The 21,580-nt window shown below is 37.0% G+C and overlaps 1 protein-coding gene across 2 annotated transcripts in view; it reads right to left on the bottom strand.

The window, feature by feature from the left end:
• The window catches only part of LOC109094837 (sarcoplasmic/endoplasmic reticulum calcium ATPase 2), a 25,249-nt gene extending 5,383 nt beyond the window's left edge, over positions 1-19,866 (bottom strand). Inside the window, exons 1-17 of one of the 2 annotated variants that reach the window (XM_042761799.1) lie at positions 19,513-19,866; positions 19,261-19,411; positions 17,859-17,876; positions 17,693-17,775; positions 15,488-15,592; positions 15,181-15,319; positions 5,907-5,987; positions 5,729-5,814; positions 5,175-5,639; positions 3,767-3,855; positions 3,569-3,671; positions 2,660-2,791; positions 2,458-2,577; positions 2,169-2,387; positions 628-963; positions 321-541; positions 46-248 (exon numbers count right to left, since the gene is read on the bottom strand). In XM_042761799.1, coding sequence (XP_042617733.1) covers positions 46-248; positions 321-541; positions 628-963; positions 2,169-2,387; positions 2,458-2,577; positions 2,660-2,791; positions 3,569-3,671; positions 3,767-3,855; positions 5,175-5,639; positions 5,729-5,814; positions 5,907-5,987; positions 15,181-15,319; positions 15,488-15,592; positions 17,693-17,775; positions 17,859-17,876; positions 19,261-19,378 — 2,518 coding nt within the window. In that variant the 5' untranslated portion in view covers positions 19,379-19,411; positions 19,513-19,866. The remainder of the gene's footprint in view (positions 1-45; positions 249-320; positions 542-627; positions 964-2,168; positions 2,388-2,457; positions 2,578-2,659; positions 2,792-3,568; positions 3,672-3,766; positions 3,856-5,174; positions 5,640-5,728; positions 5,815-5,906; positions 5,988-15,180; positions 15,320-15,487; positions 15,593-17,692; positions 17,776-17,858; positions 17,877-19,260; positions 19,412-19,512) is intronic. The other variant, XM_042761800.1, reaches the window with a different exon arrangement.
• Between the last annotated feature and the right edge of the window lie 1,714 nt (positions 19,867-21,580).

Raw genomic sequence — 21,580 nt, 5'->3', positions numbered from 1 at the left:
TTAAATCATAGCCACTAGGGTACATTAATCACGTTTGTGACTCACAGCCGATAGCCAGGTATCTGAAAAAGAGCCATCCAGAGATGAGAGGCTCTTTGGCACTGCGAGGAGGCTTGTTCATGATGTCCAGGTCAGGAGGGTTGAAGCCCAGAGCGGTGGCGGGAAGACCATCAGTCACCAGGTTCACCCACAGCAGCTGGACGGGGATCAGGGCCTCAGGGAAACCCAACGCAGCGGTGAGGAAGATACTGTGGAGGAGTCCAACATATTAGCAACACACAACAAACGGAAACAGAACTGAAAACCACAACCGGACTGACCAGACCACCTCGCCCACGTTGGAGGAGATGAGGTAGCGGATGAACTGCTTCATGTTGTTGTAGATAGCTCTGCCTTCCTCAACGGCAGCCACAATGGTGGAAAAGTTGTCATCAGCGAGGACCATCTCCGAGGCTGTCTTGGCCACGGCAGTGCCAGAGCCCATGGCGATGCCGATCTCTGCCTTCTTCAGGGCAGGGGCATCGTTCACGCCATCTCCTGTCTGCAGAGACACAACTGCTCAGCCAATAGGACAATCAAACACGGATGAGCGAAATCACTATCCATTTACACCATACGGCCACCTACCATGGCTGTGATCTCATCAAAGCCCTGCAGGAACTCCACAATCTTGGACTTGTGCGAAGGCTCGACACGTGCGAAGCAGCGGGCAGCCATGACGGCCTCTCGCTGGGCGTGAGGTGAAAGGTCGTCGAATTCGCGGCCAGTGAAGGCCATGCGGTCAATGTCATCATCCTCTGAGAAGATGCCGATGCGTCTGCAGATGGCCACAGCCGTGCCTTTGTTGTCGCCAGTGATCATGATGACCCGGATGCCAGCGTGGCGGCAGAGTTTGATGGAAGCGGCCACTTCTGTACGAGGAGGATCCAGCATGCCCACGCAGCCCACGAAGGTCAGATCCGACTGGCAGATGGGGAAGAGAGGGAAGTTTAGAAAAAAAACTTCAGAAGCTAAATAGACACAAAGATGCTTTATTAGATACAGTAGATAAATACATTTCTAGATAGCTAGATAGTTAAATACTACATTGGATAGCTAACTAGTTGGATATATAGTTTGCTAAATAGAAAGCTAGTGAGACATGCACAAAAAAAATATTAGATGCTGGATGTTATTACCTAATGAAATACTTTATTAGATAGCTAACTAGCGGGATCTAAATGATTTTTTTAGACAGATAACTAGCAAGATGGTTTATTAGGAAGCTAGCAAGACAAAAAGATAATTAATTAGATACCTAGATACATTACTAAATAGTTACATATTGTATTATATAGCAACCAGCAAGATTAATTGTTTATTAAATAGTTAACTAAATGGATTAAAACTATCAATCTAGCTAGTTAACGATCTAATAGTTTATTAGATGGCAAGCTACCAAAAAAACAACTATTCTGTATTAGAGAGCTGGACATTACTACACCGTTAAATAGTTAGACACTTAAGATAGCTAACTAGCTAAATGTAAAAATACTTTATTATATAGCTTACTATTAGTTAGCTATAGGAATAAATCAGTTATAAGACAGCAAACATATAGTGACAAAAATATAATAAAATATATTAATATAAAAAAAAATATATACACTAATTTGATTGCCAACCAGCAAGACAAATGAACACTTTATTAGACAGTTAACTAGCTTGATAAATAATCTATTAGACAGGAAGCTAGTGAGATGCAAAGGTATTTTTGTAGATAGCTAGATACATTACCAGATAGATGGCTGAACAATTTAATAGATCGTAATCTACCAAGATGCAAAGAAACCTTTTAGATTATGTAAACCATTAGACAGTTATATATCTAGATAGACACTTCAATAGATAGCTAATTAGCTAGATTAAAAATTGGTGTATTAGGTAGGTAGCTAATACAGTGCAAAGACACTTTTATTAGAGAGCTAGATGTTACTAGATGGCTATCTGGAAAGTATTTATCTAAACGGTTAAATGGAAAAACTATTTATTAGCTAACTATCTAGATGAATAAATAGTTTAGGAAACTTGTTAGATACTAGATAGCTATCTAACTATTTGGATGAACGCTTTATTCTATAGCTGTGAGCATGACACAGAGACTGGCGTAGTTCAGTAACTTCAGTCACCTCATACTCTGCAAAGCAGGCTGTTTCTGACAGGATCATCTCCTCTTTCTTCAGCGGACTATCGCGGGTGGCCAGTGCCAGGCAGCGCAGGGTATCGCGGCCAGTGCCGTACTCTCTGATCACAGACATGATCTTATCCTTGATGCCTTGAGTCAGGGGAACCCTGGATCCACCCACACGCACGTACGTGCACCTCTCGATCACTCCCTCCGGAGCTCCCTGAGGAAGACACAGCTGTTTATCAATCTGAAAAATCTGCCAATACAACAAACAAGTATCCAGGTAGTACCTTAACAAACATCTTCGCAGTAGAGGATTTGGCCTTGTTGGGGGAACAGTACACAGACATGGACTTCCTGTCTCTGGAGAACTCCAGGGTGAACTCCTTCTTCATCAGCTGCTTGATCACCTACACATACACACATACTGAATATTAAATCATAATTAAACAAGGGCTTGCAGAATTATTTACTGATTGTATAAATATTTACTGAGTTGCAGGCGTTGGCTCTCTCGATCTTCGACAGGCTCCTGACGTCAGTGTCAAAAACGTTCATCTTTTCCACCAGGCAGGTCAGAGCCGTCTCCGTGGCTTCTCCAACCTTCTCATAAACGCCTTTAGACTGAAAGAGAGTTGGCACTTATCACCATGTGTGGACCTGAACTTCTGATGGAGCTTTCCATAGTGACTGTTCTACTTCCAACAAAAATGGTTAGAGATACAATCAAATTAAATCCAGAATTATCCCAAAAATTACATAATGTCTTTATTAAAAGCGTATTTATATCTAGTAATCATATATATGCCTCAGAAGACTACATTAAACTACAATAAAACATGAAAGTGGAAAGAGACATCCATGATGACGACAAACATGTCTCACACTAGCGTTCAAAATTTTGGAGTCAGTAACACTTTCATCATGTGACGCCGAAGACTTGTAATGATGCTGAAAATTCAGCTACGTATGACAGTAATAAATTACATTTCAATATATATTCAAATAGAAAATATTTCTTTAAATTGTCGTAATTTTGTATTTTTGATTAAATAAATTTAAGTGACGTGACGTGACATACAGGCAAGTATGGTGACCCATACTCAGAATTCGTGCTCTGAATTTAACCCATCCAAAGTACACACACCCACCATGAACACACCCAGAGCAGTGGGTAAAAGTAGGTATTATATGTAATTTTATGTAATATACATACAGGTAGATGCTTTTTATTTTTTTAAATACATCTTTTATATCTTTAATATGTTTGTTTTAATAGTTTCTAGAATTTCTTTTTGAGAATATCAGTTTCATAAATATAAATTTTGAATTTTATAAACAAAGCAATGAACATGTTTGCTTATATCATCCAGGATAAGAATGGACAATTAGAAAACACACCTCATTAAAATCCAGGGAGGAATCATTGCACAAGGCACAGATGGTCGCCAGCTCCACCAACCCGTCATACTGGGAGCATTTCACTAATCGGTTATCAAGGAATCTGAGCAACCAAACAAAATTATCAATAAACTACCTACTAAAACAGATTTGACTGCAGTAGTAAAAGTAAATATGAGAGCAGAGACCGATACTCACACATCTCCTTCAGGAGCGTATGTGGAGCCAGAGATGGTGAATTCAGTCAGTGAGCAGTTCTCCCCCTCAGCCTTGTCTATGATGAACATCTGAAAGACAGACACAATGTTAAAGGAATAGTTTTGTCATTTATTTACCATGTAGTTCCAAACCTGTATATTTATAAAACCTATAACAACAGAATTTTGAACAGGTGAACTATTGCTTTAAGATTCCTGACTCTTACAGCATACTGTCCATCTAGAAGAATTTGTTGGAGAGTTAACTGACAGAAGATGGCAGCATTACAATATAATACTATAATAACAGTATAATACATGGGCGTCAGAACCATTGTTTGTGATACTGGACCCACTCACTTTTACAGTCTCTAATTTAGCACATATGTCACTTCACTTTTCAGAGAGCCATCAGTGAAATCCATAAATTAAACTCCATTCCGTCTTTTAACTACAGCCTTGACTTCCACCCTGCTGCTTCCTCAAATCCATTCACCTTGGCTCATTCAGAGTCCACATAAATTAAGCTACATTCTGTGTTTTCACTACTCGCGCCTTCTGCAGCTGCACTCACGTGACACAGCAAGGTAAAGCATCTCAGCATCTCTGCTGCTCAGGTGGCTCTGGCTGTGTGCTCACATACTGTCACTAAACAAGCTATTAAGTGAATATTCATCATTTGTCTGCTTGTTGCTTTTAAAGGCATCATGTAGTCTTTGCTACAGCATTATATTACAGTTACACTTACACTATGTTGTTATAAGTTACCTGGCATTTTTTCAAAATGACTTACTAGACTTTCCTTGCTGTGTTAACTTTTAAGAAACCTTGCCTGGTATGTGGTAACTGGTATGTGGCTATAAAAGCAATTGTTTAATTGAAAGGCAGAATACAGTAAGTGGCATCTACTCCTGTAAAAAAAAACATTTTTTTTGGGCACACCCACATTTATTTTGCTTCCGACGCCTGTGGTATAATAGTAGTATATTGTAATAATACCGTATTATTAAAATATTAATATATCTTATATTGTTTTAATATTTTTGTGATTATTATCATTTATAAGTATATATATATACACATACTTACACACACACATACATACATACATACATACATACATACACACAGGCTCACCTATTTAAAGGCCCCATTGAAATGTAAATTTGACTTTTGTGGCTTTTAGTCCATGTTTATTAGTTTTGAGGTCATCTATAAATGCTAGTGTACTCCCAAGAGTCACATATGTCTGATATGTGCTATTAATAGCTCTAATATGCTATTAAAATTTTCAAGATTTTTCTTCCAGAACAACAGACTTAGAATTGTATGCAAGTTTCATGGAGTTAAGTGCATTTAACCTTCTGTACAATGTCTAGGATGACTAAACTGCTAAAGAAAGGGCTCACCCTGCAGACGGACATCTGGTTGGTGGTGAGGGTGCCGGTCTTGTCTGAGCAGATGACGGAAGTGCAACCCAGTGTCTCCACAGAGGGCAGAGAGCGGACAATGGCATTTTTCTTGGCCATACGGCGGGTGCCGAGAGCCAGGCAGGTGGTGATGACAGCAGGAAGACCTTCAGGTATGGCAGCCACAGCTAGAGCGACAGCAATCTTGAAGTAGTAAATGGCTCCACGGATCCAGGAGCCGCCGTGGACGGGGTCGTTGAAGTGGCCAATGTTGATGATCCACACGGCGATGCAGATGAGAGAGATGACCTTAGAGAGCTGCTCCCCAAACTCATCCAGCTTCTGCTGCAGGGGTGTCCTCTCCTGCTCGGTGGAGGCCATCTCGTCACGGATTTTACCGATCTCTGTGTTCACACCTGTGGCCACCACCACACCTACAGCTTTGCCTGCAGCAATGTTGGTTCCCTGAAATGCACACATTTAACATGAACAGGAAAAATGCATGGCTTTTGCACCAAAAATATTTTGGTTCAGCTGAAGTCCAATTTTCTTACTGAGAACAACATGTTTTTCTTGTCCTGATTGACTGCACGGGGATCCGGCACGGGGTCGGTGTGCTTAATGACGGACACAGACTCGCCTGCAACAAGAGCAAAATAGTAGTAAAATCCACAGCTAAAATACTTAAGACTTAAAAAAATTCACACACAAATGAACCAAATGCTTTGTTACCTGTCAGGATAGACTGGTCCACTCTGAGCGTGGTGGACTTAATAGCAGAGATACGGATGTCGGCAGGTACCTTGTCGCCCACTAGAAAAGAAACAAGGTATTTAGAACAAATGAGTCAAATCCTCAGAAAACATATACAAATTTATGGTACAGTTGGCTAATAATAAACAAATAATAAATGCGCAGGTGACTAGACTAGACTAGACTAAAATTTACATAAAACTATAGCATGCAAATCAATGGGGTCCAATGGCATTATATGGACAAAAACAACTGAAATCTGCTAAATGTACATTTAGAATAAGACAAAGTCATACAGGTTTAGAATGACAAGAGGGTGAATAAATTATGCATTTTAATTTTTGGGTGATCTATCCCTTTAAATAAACACATAGGTTAAAAAATAAACCTCTTTAGCAACTCAGTTTGGCTAATTTGACTGTCCTTAATAGTAAAATGTTTAAATTTATGCAATATGAAGGCATAATGCAACATTAAACTTAAAAACTGGTAATATCAGTGCAGAACTTAGATATTGTTTAGAAATCAAAAGTGTATCTTCTATGGTCGTACTATACCTCCAAACTATGTGTATTTAGAGGTTTTTTTTTTTTTTTTTTTTTTTTTTTTTTTGAGTTGCCACATTTTAACCGCATGCATTATGTTGCATTGCTGCAAGTGTCAGAGAAAACAGTGTTAAGAAAGCATAACATCAAATGTTTTCTGAATTATTTTCCTGACTGATGAAAATATTGAACCATGATGAACCCAAATCAAATTATGATCTTTAATTAAATCAAATCCACCAGTCCCTTCTGCACAGTCATGAAATGACTTAAAGGACTTAAAAAGGGAACCAGCGAGAGAAAGAGACCGTGTTTGCCCATTGAGAACAAAGTAGACATATAAGCTCATCTGCGCCCTTGAGGGCAATAGAAGAAAATAGCATGGGGAGCAACAATGCACCACGCCAAAAATGGAGAAACTATTTTGATATGTTCAGCGATGCACTGATCAGGTTTAAACACAGAGGCATGACAGCAGCTGCCCCTACGCTCAACAGGAAGAGTGACGAAGTTCAACACCCCCAAGCTGTCAATCAAGTTGGGAGGTGTTACACTCTCCATGTATTTGCAACTTATAACAATGGCATTCAAGAGCACCTTTGAGGAGTATGTTTGTGATGAGCTTTCTTAGGCCACACTTAGCAGGATGAAGTGTCTATTTGCTGATCTGTCAATGTTAAACATTAACATATCCATCAGTGAAAGTCCAGGGAACCTGCTCGGCCAGCATGTGGAGTGTAGCAGCATGAGAAATAGCAGGGCATGATAACAATGGATGCTGCATGGCCTTGGCACGATCATCACACATGTGGGTGCAATAGGATCTCTGCGCTGTGGATTAACGGGCTGTGCTTTCGCCATGATCTGTGAAGAGCTACGGCGACAAGGTCACACACACACAAGAGAGAGTGATGGCTTTTCTCAGAAAGACTTAATGGAGCTCAATTGCAACTTTCAGCCAACTAAATGGGGAACGAATGTACAGAATGAGGTCCAGTTCCTAGAAGGTCACCCAGCATTATTCATTGGCAACAAGAGAACTAACAAACTCAGCCAACAAGTACTTTCTTGTAGGAATGGACACCTGACATGAAGGTGATCAGAGGTTTTCTTATGGACAAATCATCATGATTTGGAGGAGGAGAAGTGTAGATGATGCTATAGATAACGGTTCATAATTTGGTGTTAATGCAAACAGGGTTGGCCAAAAGTCAGAATTGAAGAATTGTCTGCCTTTCAATTTATGAGTGTGAATTAATTTAGCCACACCTCAAAGGAGATTGAGTTAGAATTTGAATTAGGAAGATTAATTTACCACTCCATTCCACTACCGCTCTATATACGTCACCACTACACAATAGCACCTCTATACACTGGGTGAGATTATAGACATGTCGTTATAGTTGCGCCACCTCTACTGCCATGACATCATCGTAAATGTGTTCGATCCTCGCTGGCTGTGCTGATATTCCCTGCAATCCATTCGGAAGGGCTCATCCCTATGCCCTAATCCCTTCAAAGGGTTAACCCTCTGGAGTGAGAGCTTCGAAGGGCTGAGGCATTGAAGGGTGTAGGAGACCAAACAACTGTTTCTTGAAGTACCCTTCTGCGTCATAATCATGTGCCCACACGGAGGTGCTGCAATCATCCAAAGAATCTGTGCGAAGGATAACGGGAGCCCAAAGTGTCCATCAATTGTACCCTTCAAAATCCTTCATTCCGGGCCCTTTGAAGTGGCCAGTTTTGAGCACCTTGGTTTGGAACAGCCTTCAATATGGTGGCCATGATTGTTTTCACTCCAAAGTGCCCTTCGGAGGGCAATATATCCCGTTTGGAATCCACAGTTAATGTAGTGGGTCTAGTATCTCGTGTGGCAAATTCAATGACGCAGGTAGTGACGACTCTCTCCGGCCAATCAGTGATCAGCATGGTTTACGCGTCACATTTTGGTCACGGTACGGCTCGGTTGGAACCTCAGCCAAGGTGGTACTGAAAAAAGTATCATGGTATCAGGTACTGTACACACTGAACACAGTGTACACAAGCCTTGCCATGCAGTGGAAAAGCACCATTAGTGAATTACAATTCAAAGAAATTTCAACACAGAAGATAATTTATTTTACAAATAAATGACAAAAATTATACACAAAAAATATATTTATACAATTTGTGTATTTATGTAATTATTGAAATATTTAAATTATTACATAAAATAATTAAATAGCATAATTATACAATCAATCAATCTTGGCTGCATTGGGTGGTTGGTTGGTTACTACCTCAACTCAAATTCAGGGACTGAAACAAAAAATAAAAGGCTTCTTGTTGCAGTTCTGAATGCTTCACGATGCACAAACCTGAATGAAACAGTGGATTAGATAATTAAAAGGTCCATACTTCAAATGGCATGGACAAGTTTCAATGAGATGCTTAATTTTGCTGCAGACTAATGTAGACCAGTACCACAAGTTGAGAATGACGAGTCTATTCTATTTCGCTCTAGCTGAGAGCTGATTCATGACTTAAGAGAGGTCCGATGGCACAGTTCACAAGTGCGGCAACGCTTTCCAGAACATAGCAGCATTTATCAGTGTGCATATACAAAAAGCCTCAGCGAGGAGCTATTTCAGGCATATCTGGCCTCCAGGTAGAAGAGTGACCTCCAAACCCCTGAGCTGTTGGAGTTATCTATCCGCCCACTGTATGCACACAGCCTCCTCATCGGCCCTCGAACAGCACAGAGAGCCCAGAACAAGCCCAGCAAAAGGGCCCTACAGAACACCCACACAAGGACTCACCACATATTCAGCTCAATAATGAACTATTAATGGAGCGTTCAAGATCAGGAAAGAATACAGTGGAAAGGAAGATGCAGCATATACATGCATTCTAGCTGTCATATCATAAAGCACTTTAGTATCTTAAAATACCTTCAGCATGCATCAATCAGCACAGCAGGGTAAAATAGCTCACACCTAACCCTGCTCGGGAGGAGGCTGGAGGACAGAAAGCAGAACCGTTTCATTTAAAGGTTTATGCTTCCATCAGTCCCCCAGCAACACAGTCACAGCTTTCATTCCTCTGCTTGTTATAGCAATGCAGGACGAGGGGTCAAACAAACATGCCGATGACAGCATCGTAAATTGTGGAGATGAGAAGTAACAAAGTACAAATACTTCGTTACTGTAGTTAAGTAGATTTTTCTGGTATCAGTACTTTACTTCACTATTTATTTTTCTGACAACATTTTACTTTCACTCCTTACGTTTATAAACAAATATCTGTGTTTTCTACTTCTTACATTTTCAAACCAGGCTCATTACTTCAGTTTTAATCTGTATTTTCACCATTCGATAATAAATCTTTAATAAATTAGTTAGTCTTGACTTGCATCGCTCTGATTCGGCTTGCCTGCACTCCGCGCCTCTGCCAAAAGGTTTTGATCAGAGTAATCAGTGCGAGAGACTCGAGAATGGTGGAGCAGAGAGGCTAAACTACTGACCTGCTCAGGACTTCAAGTGCAGGTCAGTTTCATCTGTAAATAGACTACTGTAATTTAGTTTTTGCTTACTCCGTTAAGCAGGGCCTGAATTTTGCAGCGGGGTTGCAGGTATTGCACATTATTCTGCACATTCCTGCAGGGAAATTCTCTCAAAATTTTTTGCAATATAGTATGTACAGTAGATTGAATCCAGACAGATTATCAGAGCAGTTCTCCTCTCTCTCTCTAAATGCACAGGTGGTAACAAGGTAACAACAAATTATGTTTTTTCTACACTAACCATAGTTTAACCATGGAATTTGTAGTAAAACTATGGTTATACAAATGGTAATCAATTCACAAAACTATTATGGTTACAATAATTTTACTATAATAAGGTCAGTTAATTTTCATAAGGGACAAATATGACTCATGATAATGGAATAACATGTTCAATATTAGGATTTTTCTATAATAAATTGTCACAGTGTTTTTGTACTAATTTTGATATTTAGGCAATTTAGAAAATAGTTATTTTGCACGAGCCCAGCCTAATTAGTTTAAACTTTTTAATGTGATGGCCATACACAAAATATTGTCCATGGTTTCAGAATTTGTTTTGGGTGTATGGGACGGCCTGGATGAATGAAATTTTGTCCCATTCTGGCCTTGTTCTACATGGCTTTCATTCAGCCTGGATACATTCATTAGCTAACAAAATTTGAAATGTAAGTTATTTTGTATTAAGGTATTTATATGCTGTGAGGTCCCATTACCCGCGTGACACTAAAACAGCTAATATTAATGGCTACTTTTTACTTAAGATGGGGAGAAGAAGTATGGGGTCTGACTTGTACTTGAGTGTAAAAAAAAAAAAAAAAAAAAAAAAAAAAAAAAAAAAAAAAAAAAGTGTACTCAGTACTTTACCTTTTACGAGAGTATTTTTAAACAGGAGTATGTACTTCTACATGAGTGAAGGATGTGTATACTTTTACCATCTCTGGTAAACTGAGAGTTAACCGTTTACTCAACCTGCAAAGATTGCTGGCAGCTTCAGATTATACATCACCCATTTTCTCAAATGGACACCAAAAATGTATGTTGTTGTATGATGATAGCTCATATTAACAACAATGGTATTGACAGATAAAATAACTTAATATAATAACAACTTTTTAATGTTAAAAAACACAGATGAAAACAAATAAATCTGCAATAATTTAGATCACACAAAACTGAAATGACAATGGAACAACTGAACTAAAAATTATTATAACTAAAATTAAATCTATTTAATTTTAAAAACATGTATATGTACACATTTATATTATTTTCAATTTATTTTTGATTAAATTAATCAATAATAATAATAATAATAAATAATTCAAAAATATTATTAAAAATTCAATTATTTAATTAATTATTAAAAATATCAGTAATCAGACACTTAAACATCAAAATAACCTGTATCGGTCAAAAGGCAATATACAATCTATAATCTACAAATCACTAGTTTTGTACATGATTGGCCACTTATTACACTATTACACCGGATTGAGAGTATAGTTCCTAGCCATATGGGCCTAGAAAATCTGAACTTTTACTTTTCCGTCAGTTTTAGTATACAATGTAACTACAGAAGAGTCAAGTTTTAAATAGGGAAAATCTAGATACTCTTTGGTCATTTTTGAGCTAGATGCAAACGGTCTAATCTGATTCAATGATCTATGCTAAGCTAAGATAAAAATGCTACCGCCAGACCTGGAGATGGGCTGAATGGATTCAAAAACGGTAAAACTCAACTGTTTAACTCTAGGGGAGCTGGAAAATGAGCCTATTCTCAAAAATAGTGGAGTGCTCCTTTAAGAGAAGTGTGTTGAGGATTACTAGACACCTGGTCCAACCCCATCAATGATAAATAACAATAGCTAGTATCTCCTTTGCACTCATTCATATTAATTTTGTGGATCCTTGCTGACAGGCCGGGGGCATCAAACACCTGCCGGGCCCCGCCACTTGCCGCAAGGCTCCGTGGTGATAGGCGATGGTTATCAGGTCCAGCAGAATGTTGCATGCCACCCTGGGTGCTTGAATTCCCAAAGCAGAGTGCTGATGGGTAAGGCCAATGTGAAAGCGGCTGTATGAGGGGGGAATGGGGTGGGACACCATGGGCACTTCCCTATAAGGTCATCTCTCTGAATGAACAATAGGAACAGCTGTTAGAGCTGGACCCCTTCCACTTGACATTATGGCTGCACTGTGCACACTTGAAAAAACTTCACTGGTTTCAATTTTTGTTCTTTCCTTAGCTGATCAGCATTACATAAAATGACTGATCTTTGAAGATTGGAACAATGTCCAAAACATGTTTGGATAGACAAGATCTTTCCTTTTTATATTGTTGTTAACCACACGGCTTGGGTGTCTGGGCAGAAAAATAAATGAATAAAAAAAAAAATAAAAAAAAAAATAATAATATATATATATGTATATATATATATAAATTTTAAATAATATCTAGCCAACAATATATAGCTTAAATGAACTTTAAAATAAAGTTTTATAAATGTTTTCTTCACTTAATGCATTCCCTGGGAATCAAACCCATAATCTTGCTGTTGTTAGTAATAAAAATAAAGTAATGAAGTAATAAAAATATAATATAAATAAATAAAAAAATATATAAATTAATTAAATAAACCCATAAATAAATACAAATATAAATATGTAATAAATGCAGTAATAAATCCATCAATATGGGGGAAAATGGTTACAAATTTTATATAAAATTTATTTTATTTTTCACACAATTATTATTTTTTTTTTTTGTCCTGCTCAAAGGACAATACATTAACACAGTGGGAGGAAAATATTGAGAAAAAAAAAAAAAAACATTATAAAAAATTTAACAGCCCAAAAATAAAGTGACCTTTTGAAGCACACTAGCATGTGGAAAAAAATAAAATAATAATAATAATAATAATAATAATAAAAATACCAAATAAATGTCTCATAATTTGGGGCTTGTTTTAAAATGTCAATTTAGTTTTGTTATTTACATTTACATTATATTTAAATTTGGTTATTTAGCAGATGCTTTTATCCAAAGCGGCTTAACAGAAGCAATTAAAACCAACAAAAGAGCATGCAAGTGCTATATTATTAAAAATTTATAAAACATCATCACAAAAAAACGTGCAGCATTTTGCCCAAGCAATAATAAAAGGACACATTTAATTTATAATGTCTTAAATCTCATTTTGTAAAAAAAAAAAAAAAAATAGAAAATTGTGAATCGAATTGAGTCGTGAGTTGAGTGAATTGTTACATACCTACTAAAAACCATTGCATTTTAACTGCCCAAATACCAAGAATTATCCTTACATCAGGCATTCCTCAAAGATTGCACCTGAGGTTGTCTTATACACCAAAGGAATATCAAAGAGCATTGTAAGTTATGCTAATTAAAGCATCAGATGTGCACTGAGAGGACTGTGAGGTGGCCAACATGCTGAGCTCGGCCCTGCATGGAACTGATGGGCTGTCAGGGTGCCGCTGGCAGCATTTGTAATTCTGTTCACGACTAAACCGGCTACAGTCCCACAGTCCTCGGACTGCGTCATGCTCACAACCCACAGCAGGAGCAGAGACAGAGATTCAGACAGAGAGAGAGACCACAGGCACTGCACTTTAAACGGTCAGCGCAGATGTCACACTACAAAATGCTCTCCAGATTCAGCCAAAAAGCTCCAGGTGACCCACTCTTCCTAAATTAATCACATCCAGACGGTGTCGGTTGGTCAAATCTGTTATCAAGTCTCTTTCTGCAAGAATGGACTGAGACATTTTGCAAAATTGCAAAACTATGAAACAAATGCATTAGTGGACAATTTACCCATGTTTAGGCCTAAGCACTAACCCCAAAACAGCACTATTTCACAAATGACCTCTCCAAGGTGACATTGCAGTGTGTCTGGATCACATTTGACGTCACGGGCTGCAATACTGTGGGACGCTGCAGAAGGGGTGGGTGGCGGGCCGGGGCCGACACCTGTCATCTGCACCACTGTCAATGTGAGTTATAATTAACCATTCCATAATCTGAACAGCCTATCGGTGCTAAATATAACATCTACCACCATGCACAAAACATACAGCACTGGTTCTGCTGCAAAGAGTTAAAGGTTAAAACATTCTTCCGGTTATTTTTATTTAAGATTTTGAGGGCACATAAATAAATAAAAAAATAAAGATTTGCACAGATAAATCATTTATAGTAAACACTGCAATATCCCATAAAAATAAGATTTGTCAATTCTAATTTCATTTTAACTTTTAAGGTCGTCCTGCAGTTTTCCACTAAAATTTAATCTTGATGGTTTAATGTTTGGAAAATGAAATTAAGACTGCAAAATATTTTTTTTTCTAAAAAAGTAATACTTCTTATGTTTAATATTTTTATCTACCACTACTACTACAATTATTAATATTGTTGCTGTTATTATTATTTTATAATAATATTGATGTACAATTACACCATTTATATTGTGATACATAAATCACAAATTATGCAGCCATACAAACAAGCACAGCAAACCTGGAGCTTTTTTAAAATTGCCTTTTTTTCAAAGCTTGCGTCAGAGTAATTATGATTAGATGATGTGGATTAATACATAAGCGAATTCATCTTTTATTAAATAATGATTTTAAACATTTGAGATCCATAAAGCTGAATGCATTTAGTGATGTGCATTTCATGCATCGTCTGCAGGAACATTTGGGAAATTATCATAGGTTTCATTTTTTTTATATCACATTTAATATCATTCTCTACAGGTTTTATGAATGAAGTTCCAGGTACTTTAAGAAAATTAAGCTATGCTTCACATACTACATTAATTATTTGCAATAGCTGAGAAATCTGAAAGCCATCTCTAAATGAATATAAGGTACAACTATAAGAAGCAAACTTAAACAGCCAACAATGGATATAGATAAGCTTCTAGGTAGAGCATGAGAACTGATAAACACATGATGAGGACTGACGCACACAGTCCATTGAGAATCAACAGGTGCAACCAAAAATACCTATACTGTACAGGGTCCATACAGAGAGCTGAGAGGCTGTAATTACCTCATATAACAACCCATAAGTGCAATGAATTCAGAGAAATAAGTGAGTGACACTGTGATCACATAGACTTTATGATATAAAGGCAGCTCTTACCAGCGACCTCCACTATGTCTCCAGGCACAATGTCTTTGGCTTTGATCCTCTGGACGGTCTTCCTGTCCTGACGGTACACCTTGCCCATCTCTGGCTCGTACTCCTTAAGGGCTTCAATGGCATTTTCTGCATTACGTTCCTGGGATGGAGAGAAACAAATGTGAAAAAAGAAGATTGTATTCACTGGCAGATTCAGCATTTGAGTTTGGGATGGGACTTTCTGATAGACAGATGTGAGAAACCTGTTTGATAACAGTCATTATGTGTTCCAATTGTGCAGAAATGACTCGTTTCATGCTCTACTGACCTGCCAAACACCTACGATGGCGTTAGCTATAAGAATCAGTAAGATTACAAAAGGCTCCACAAATGCAGTGATTGTTTCCTCTCCCTCCTCGAACCAGGCTAATACCTGCAATAAAAAAGTCATGTCAAAACACATTCCATTAGATCTAATAAAATATTTTACATTCAGAATACCATGTGGATATTTTTAGACGGGTAGATCAAGATTCTAGTCAAGACACACCGTGACATTTGCCTTCTCATAATGGATTCAACACAACCAGTTTACAAATGAGATTTTGTTTAGATTGCATAATCTGCATGATTTTAAACAAAAAGATTAAACACAGGGAAAAAAAAAACGGTACGAAGCAGCGTGAAGAAAGCCAAACGCAGCAGCATATTTTAATGACAGGAAGTAAAACTCCTACAGCTCACTGCAGCCACAGCACGACATCTGTTATTTCCCTTATTAAATGCATTATTACATATGGACTCCTCCTAAAAGAAGAAGTAGCAACATCTATTTACTTTCCTTCACATCATAGACTTTTATAGCAACTTAGACAGCAGCTTTGATTTGCACGTTTAAAAATGGATTTGCATGATCTTTCTCAGAGAGAAAGTCCTTAGATACATAGCATGAAGGTCATGTGCTGAGACTGAGGCCCTCTAATCAACATCTTGGTAGTGTTCTCACGAGACAGTGGAGTTGCTGGTCTGTCTGTGGTAATGAGAAGCCTGCAACTGAAGGTCAGAGGCCTAATTTGGCCTGCAGAGATGCCCTCTTACACAACCTACTACGAGACAGCTGTCAAACCACAGACTCCAACACCTCAGTATCACTCCGCTGGCATACCTCTCTCCTTCCACCCAACCAGCCAGTTTAATCTCATCAACCATGCAGATGGATTGTAACTAATGATTTTGGCCAGCCAAAGCATAAACATAAATATCCTTATTTTTTTAGTTATATTGTGAAAAGAAAAAGATATATATATATAAACATTAAAGTAGGAATTGCTATCTATCTGTCTATATAATACACATATACATACATCATATATATTGTGTGAATAGTTATTTAAAAAAAACAGTTCTTTAATAGCAATTCATAATTCAACAAATTGTGGTGTTGAATATAATATTGAATTTAACAGCTTTACTTTGTTTGTGTGAAATGTGCGCGTGTGTGTGTATATATATATATATATATATATATATATATATATATATATATACATACATATACATATATATATATATATATATATATATATATATATATATATATATATATATATATATATATATATATATATATATATATATATATATATATATATATACATATATATACATATATATATATATATACATATACATATACATATACATATACATATACATATATATATATATATATATATATATATATATATATATATATATATACACACACACACTTATTATAATTAAATAATGAATATAACAAATTTATTCTATTTAATTTTAACTTTCTTAACATTTAATTTACAGTAAATTCTAGTAGTCATTTTAAATAATTTAATGAATACATAATTAATAAACATATCTAAATTAATAACTTCTATCTTTCATATAGGATATTAACCCATGTGCAGTTTGTACCAACAGCCTGTTACTTACTAGGGCAAAGGCTACATCAACACTCTATTAAGCACTGGCTCCATACATAAATTTGATCGACAAGCTAACTACACAACACTTTCAAGTCTCCGGGCAAACAGCCACATGTCTTCATTCTGTGGTAAACTATCTAGGCTAATAAATCAAGAGGTCCTTAAACCACGGCTGTAAAACAACAGTGCACTACTAAGACATCTTGTTTGGCAGCTAGTGACAGACACTCAATCACACTGAATGCTGTTGTCACCATTCCTAAGGAGTTCCGCTTCCTCAGCTGTTTAGCCCTTCTGATCTGCGAGTAACCCAAAACGAGGCGTGCAAGACTCCAGGAGCTAACAAGACATCATATTCACAGCACTTCTGGATAGCAGTTGGTGTTTATTTCAGTGCATGTATCACTGTGGTTTGTTTCTAGTGTAAAGCAATCAACACCTGACATGAATCGGTGCTAAATCACATCTGAGAAATGCCTGTTCTGACCCCATTTGCACTCAAAGAATATTGCACAATAACAATAAGTGCAGAAATCTGCCAGAACATGTCACCAAAATGTACTTACAAAAGATATACAAGCTGCCAGTAGAAGAATCCGCACAAGTAAATCTTCAAACTGCTCGATGACAAGGTCCCATATAGATTTTCCTGTCAAAGATCAAAATTAAATCGATCAGAATCATGAGGAGTACAATGATAACATCATGTTATTGTTTAAAAAGTAATATTACCTTCCTCAGCAGGCAACTCTGTGTGGTTTATTGAAGGATATGAAAAAGACAAAGTATAAAGTTACAAATACACATCCTGAATACATTCCAAAGAAGCAATTGATTTGACATTGATTAAAACACAATCGTTAATTACATTAAGACCTGTGGGTTTATTAGAAAAGATTAAAACTCAAAGATTAAATAAAAAAATAAAAAAAAAAACAACATTGATGAACACTACTCCCAAGATGTAATGTAATATTTAAGAAGAGATTAACAGTCATAAGCACCTTCCACTCTGAGAGGAAAAATGTGAATGAATATTTGGTTTTAATCCAAACGAGTGAATATTTGGCCCTTCTTTGAACACATGCTGTGAAACATTTACAAGCTGTTTCTGAGCCGGGTGCTGACAGGACTATTTTCATCCATATCTTCATAAAAGCATGATTCTGTATAAAGGATGAAAGAGAAAGACTGGAGACCGGCCTTAGACATAATAAATTGGTGGGAGTTAAACATCTCTTTCAGCTTATTTCTGGCCTGTGTGTGCCTGTTTTCCACCTTGTCAAAGTCAATGAAAATGAGCATGGCAAGCTATTTTAACATTTTTTCCCTAAGTAGCATCCATCAGCACTTATTAATCACAACGGTGACTAATATTTTTCAGTTTCACGAGTACAGATTCCTTGGCTACTGTACATATCACTATGGCAGTAAAGAAAGGTGTCTATTCCACTGTAATTGGTAACTATTTAAAAAAAAATGGCATTGATTTCAATGAAAATCTGTGGTTCTGACTAGTCTGTAGTTTAGATGCTACTGGAACCCATTCTAGTTTTACTAGTAATTATTCATTAGGTACTAGTGCTTTTTTCCATTCCAGTAGTTGCTTCTAAACACATTCAAGATTCACTAGTACTTATTCATTAGACTAGTATCTAACAAATCCCAGATGTTACTGGCATCTCAGTAGTTGCAATTACTACTTTACTTGTCAATGACTAGTCAGGATGACTACTGCTAAATATCTTACCAATAAACTTAAAAACGCTGAAAGAAACAAACGGAATTAACAACTAGCGTCTATTAATTTAGGAAAACTGCAAGTAAAATGGTAAAACTAAAAATAAGTACTAGCACCTAATCTACAGAATTTAACAATACACTAGTATCTACTGAATTGCTTACTAGTAATGTAAATAAGTACTAATAGCATAAAACCGATACTAGCTTGATTTAAAACAAAACAAAACAAAAAATCAATGTGTCAGTGGCTTGCCATAAAAACGTGTTTGATGAAGTCAGCTGTTTCGAACGCTCCAGCCGGATGACTGCAACAAATGTAACAATTTCATGTCAACTTTAAACTGGCTGTCGCGAGTCTCTGTCCGTAAAAAACACAAAGTATCAGACGTACCGTTGGGACCCCATTTCTCTTTCTGTAGTTTCACCTGGTCTAAAGTCAGTCCCGTGCTCTCGTTGACGCTGAAATAACTATAAACTTCTTCCACACTACTGGCGTGAGCATTCTCCATGGTTAGCTGGGAAGAGAATCCCTCTCAAGAAATCTGCCTTGGTCAGAAAAATAGATACGAATATGCCAATGAGCTACACATGCATTGACATCCAATTTAGAATTTATGTAGAAAGTTGAGACGGGCAAATGCACCTTCCAGGAGTTTTATCCAAACAGATGAGTTCTTCTATCTTCTTCTTGTTCCCCAAAGAACTGGGAGTCAGTGGAAGCCAAAAGAAAAGATCCTTGCTTAGTACATCACATTCACCCCCCGTCCAAGCCTCTGCCTGCCTGGAAATGTGACGGTCGACCCCTTTCGCCGTCTTTCTCTCCCGTTCAGTGATGATGGAAGCGGCGTTTACTCTTGTTTTATCGCAGGAGCCTCACTAATGCCTCTCTGCCGCATGTGGAGGACGATGATTGGACAGCGAGTGTCCAGGGAACCCATCGACATCCATTCAATCGTCTCAGGCTCGAGCAGCACTGACGTAGATTGAGCAGACGTTTGCTTATTGGTTAAACAGATTGCCACTCAAGGCGGCTGTTATAACTTTTGCCCCGCCTCCTCAACGCAGGTGGATGCTTGAAGCCACAGGTAAACGGTGTTCTTAAAAAGCTGTCTGCACGTGTTTCTTTTTTATATCCTTAGTATTTTACTTTTTGTGTCTCTATGCATCAATGTAAAAAATAAATTGATGCAAAGATATCTTTGTCATTTTTTTCATGTCTCAGCCTCGAAATGTGATTTTCATATTGATGTAACTGTTTGCAATTATTGAATAAAGAATTTTTAGTGTAAGTTTTTATTAAAAGTGTGAATAAATATATATATATATATATATATATATATATATATATATATATATATATACATATACACACACACACACACACAACGTTTTTATATTTTATAATTTTATAATAAGAATCATTCATAAGAATCATGAGAAAGAAAGGACCCATTTAGACCTTTTGCATAGTGTGTCAATAAAAAATATCACAAATGTTCACTTTTTATTGCATTTTTGTTCAGGTCATTAGAAAACATGACAAACGTGTGTGTGTGTGTGTGTGTGTGTGTTTTCTTGAAAATAATGATTAATGTTCATTCCTATGTATTCAAGGTTAAACTAAAGCATTTTAGTGCTTTTTAATCATAAGTAGAAAATGGTATAAAAACTACCCAGTTTTTAAAACTCTTTTTTATCACCTCATACACCCTTTTGCAATGTAAAATTAATAAAACATTAGCTATTCTATTCTAATTGTTGATCAAAGAAAATCTAATTTTGATTATGATGTGGCCAATTTGAATGAGACTGACTCAGTATTAAATCATTTAAGCAGCCAGATGTCCATTATACCACAGACACATGAATATGCATCCGTACACCAGGATGCAGTGCTTTCGCCTACTCAGGGTGACCTACTGTATGCATATTATTATATTATTAATATATGGATAAATTAATTAATTATCACCCTGGAGCTCTAGCATATCCATTTTTATAGAAAGGATCCATTTATATATGCTTATGTGTATGCTGTGGTGATATTGATTCTCATCCAAACTAAGACATTCTGGATGGATGGATGGATGCACCAGACAGAGAAAGAAAAAGAGAAAGTTTTACTGAGTATTATAAAAAGTATCACCAGTATCACCTGTAGCTGCAGGGTCAATAGAGAGGATCAGAACGGCTGAATATTCTACATTACAAAGTTAAAAAATAGATACATTAACTGCATAATTGTATAAATCTTTAATTTACAATGTGTGTGACTTTATGATACATTTTTTTTTAATAACTTTTCAAAAAGTACAGAAGTGAGCTATTCTAGCAGTCTTCTCACTTGTCCATACAGTGGAAAAAGATGGAAAAAGACAGAAAAAGAAAATGAACATTTAGTAAATAAGCTAATCAGACATGATGATTGGACAAGTCAGTCTGTTTACTACTGTAGCACTACCCTGACAGAGCAACAAAAGGAGATCCAACTGAATTCCTAAATTGGACAGCTCTTCTACCCAAGGTCATAGCTGCTGTTTCCCAAAATACCCTGGAGTGTGGACGCATCCAAAGTGTAGCACTTTGTAGGGCATTATCTGTGGACACAAAGCCTGGAGCTCTGTTCTTGAAGATGTGTCAAAACTGAGACTAAGGACTTGTTGGAAGTGTGTCAGAGTTTTGAACCCTCTTATCCAGACAACCCCCATTAT

Source organism: Cyprinus carpio, chromosome A8 (genome assembly GCF_018340385.1).
Source record: "Cyprinus carpio isolate SPL01 chromosome A8, ASM1834038v1, whole genome shotgun sequence".
Taxonomy (NCBI): domain Eukaryota; kingdom Metazoa; phylum Chordata; class Actinopteri; order Cypriniformes; family Cyprinidae; genus Cyprinus; species Cyprinus carpio.
This window is presented reverse-complemented; position numbering and strand designations above follow the sequence as displayed.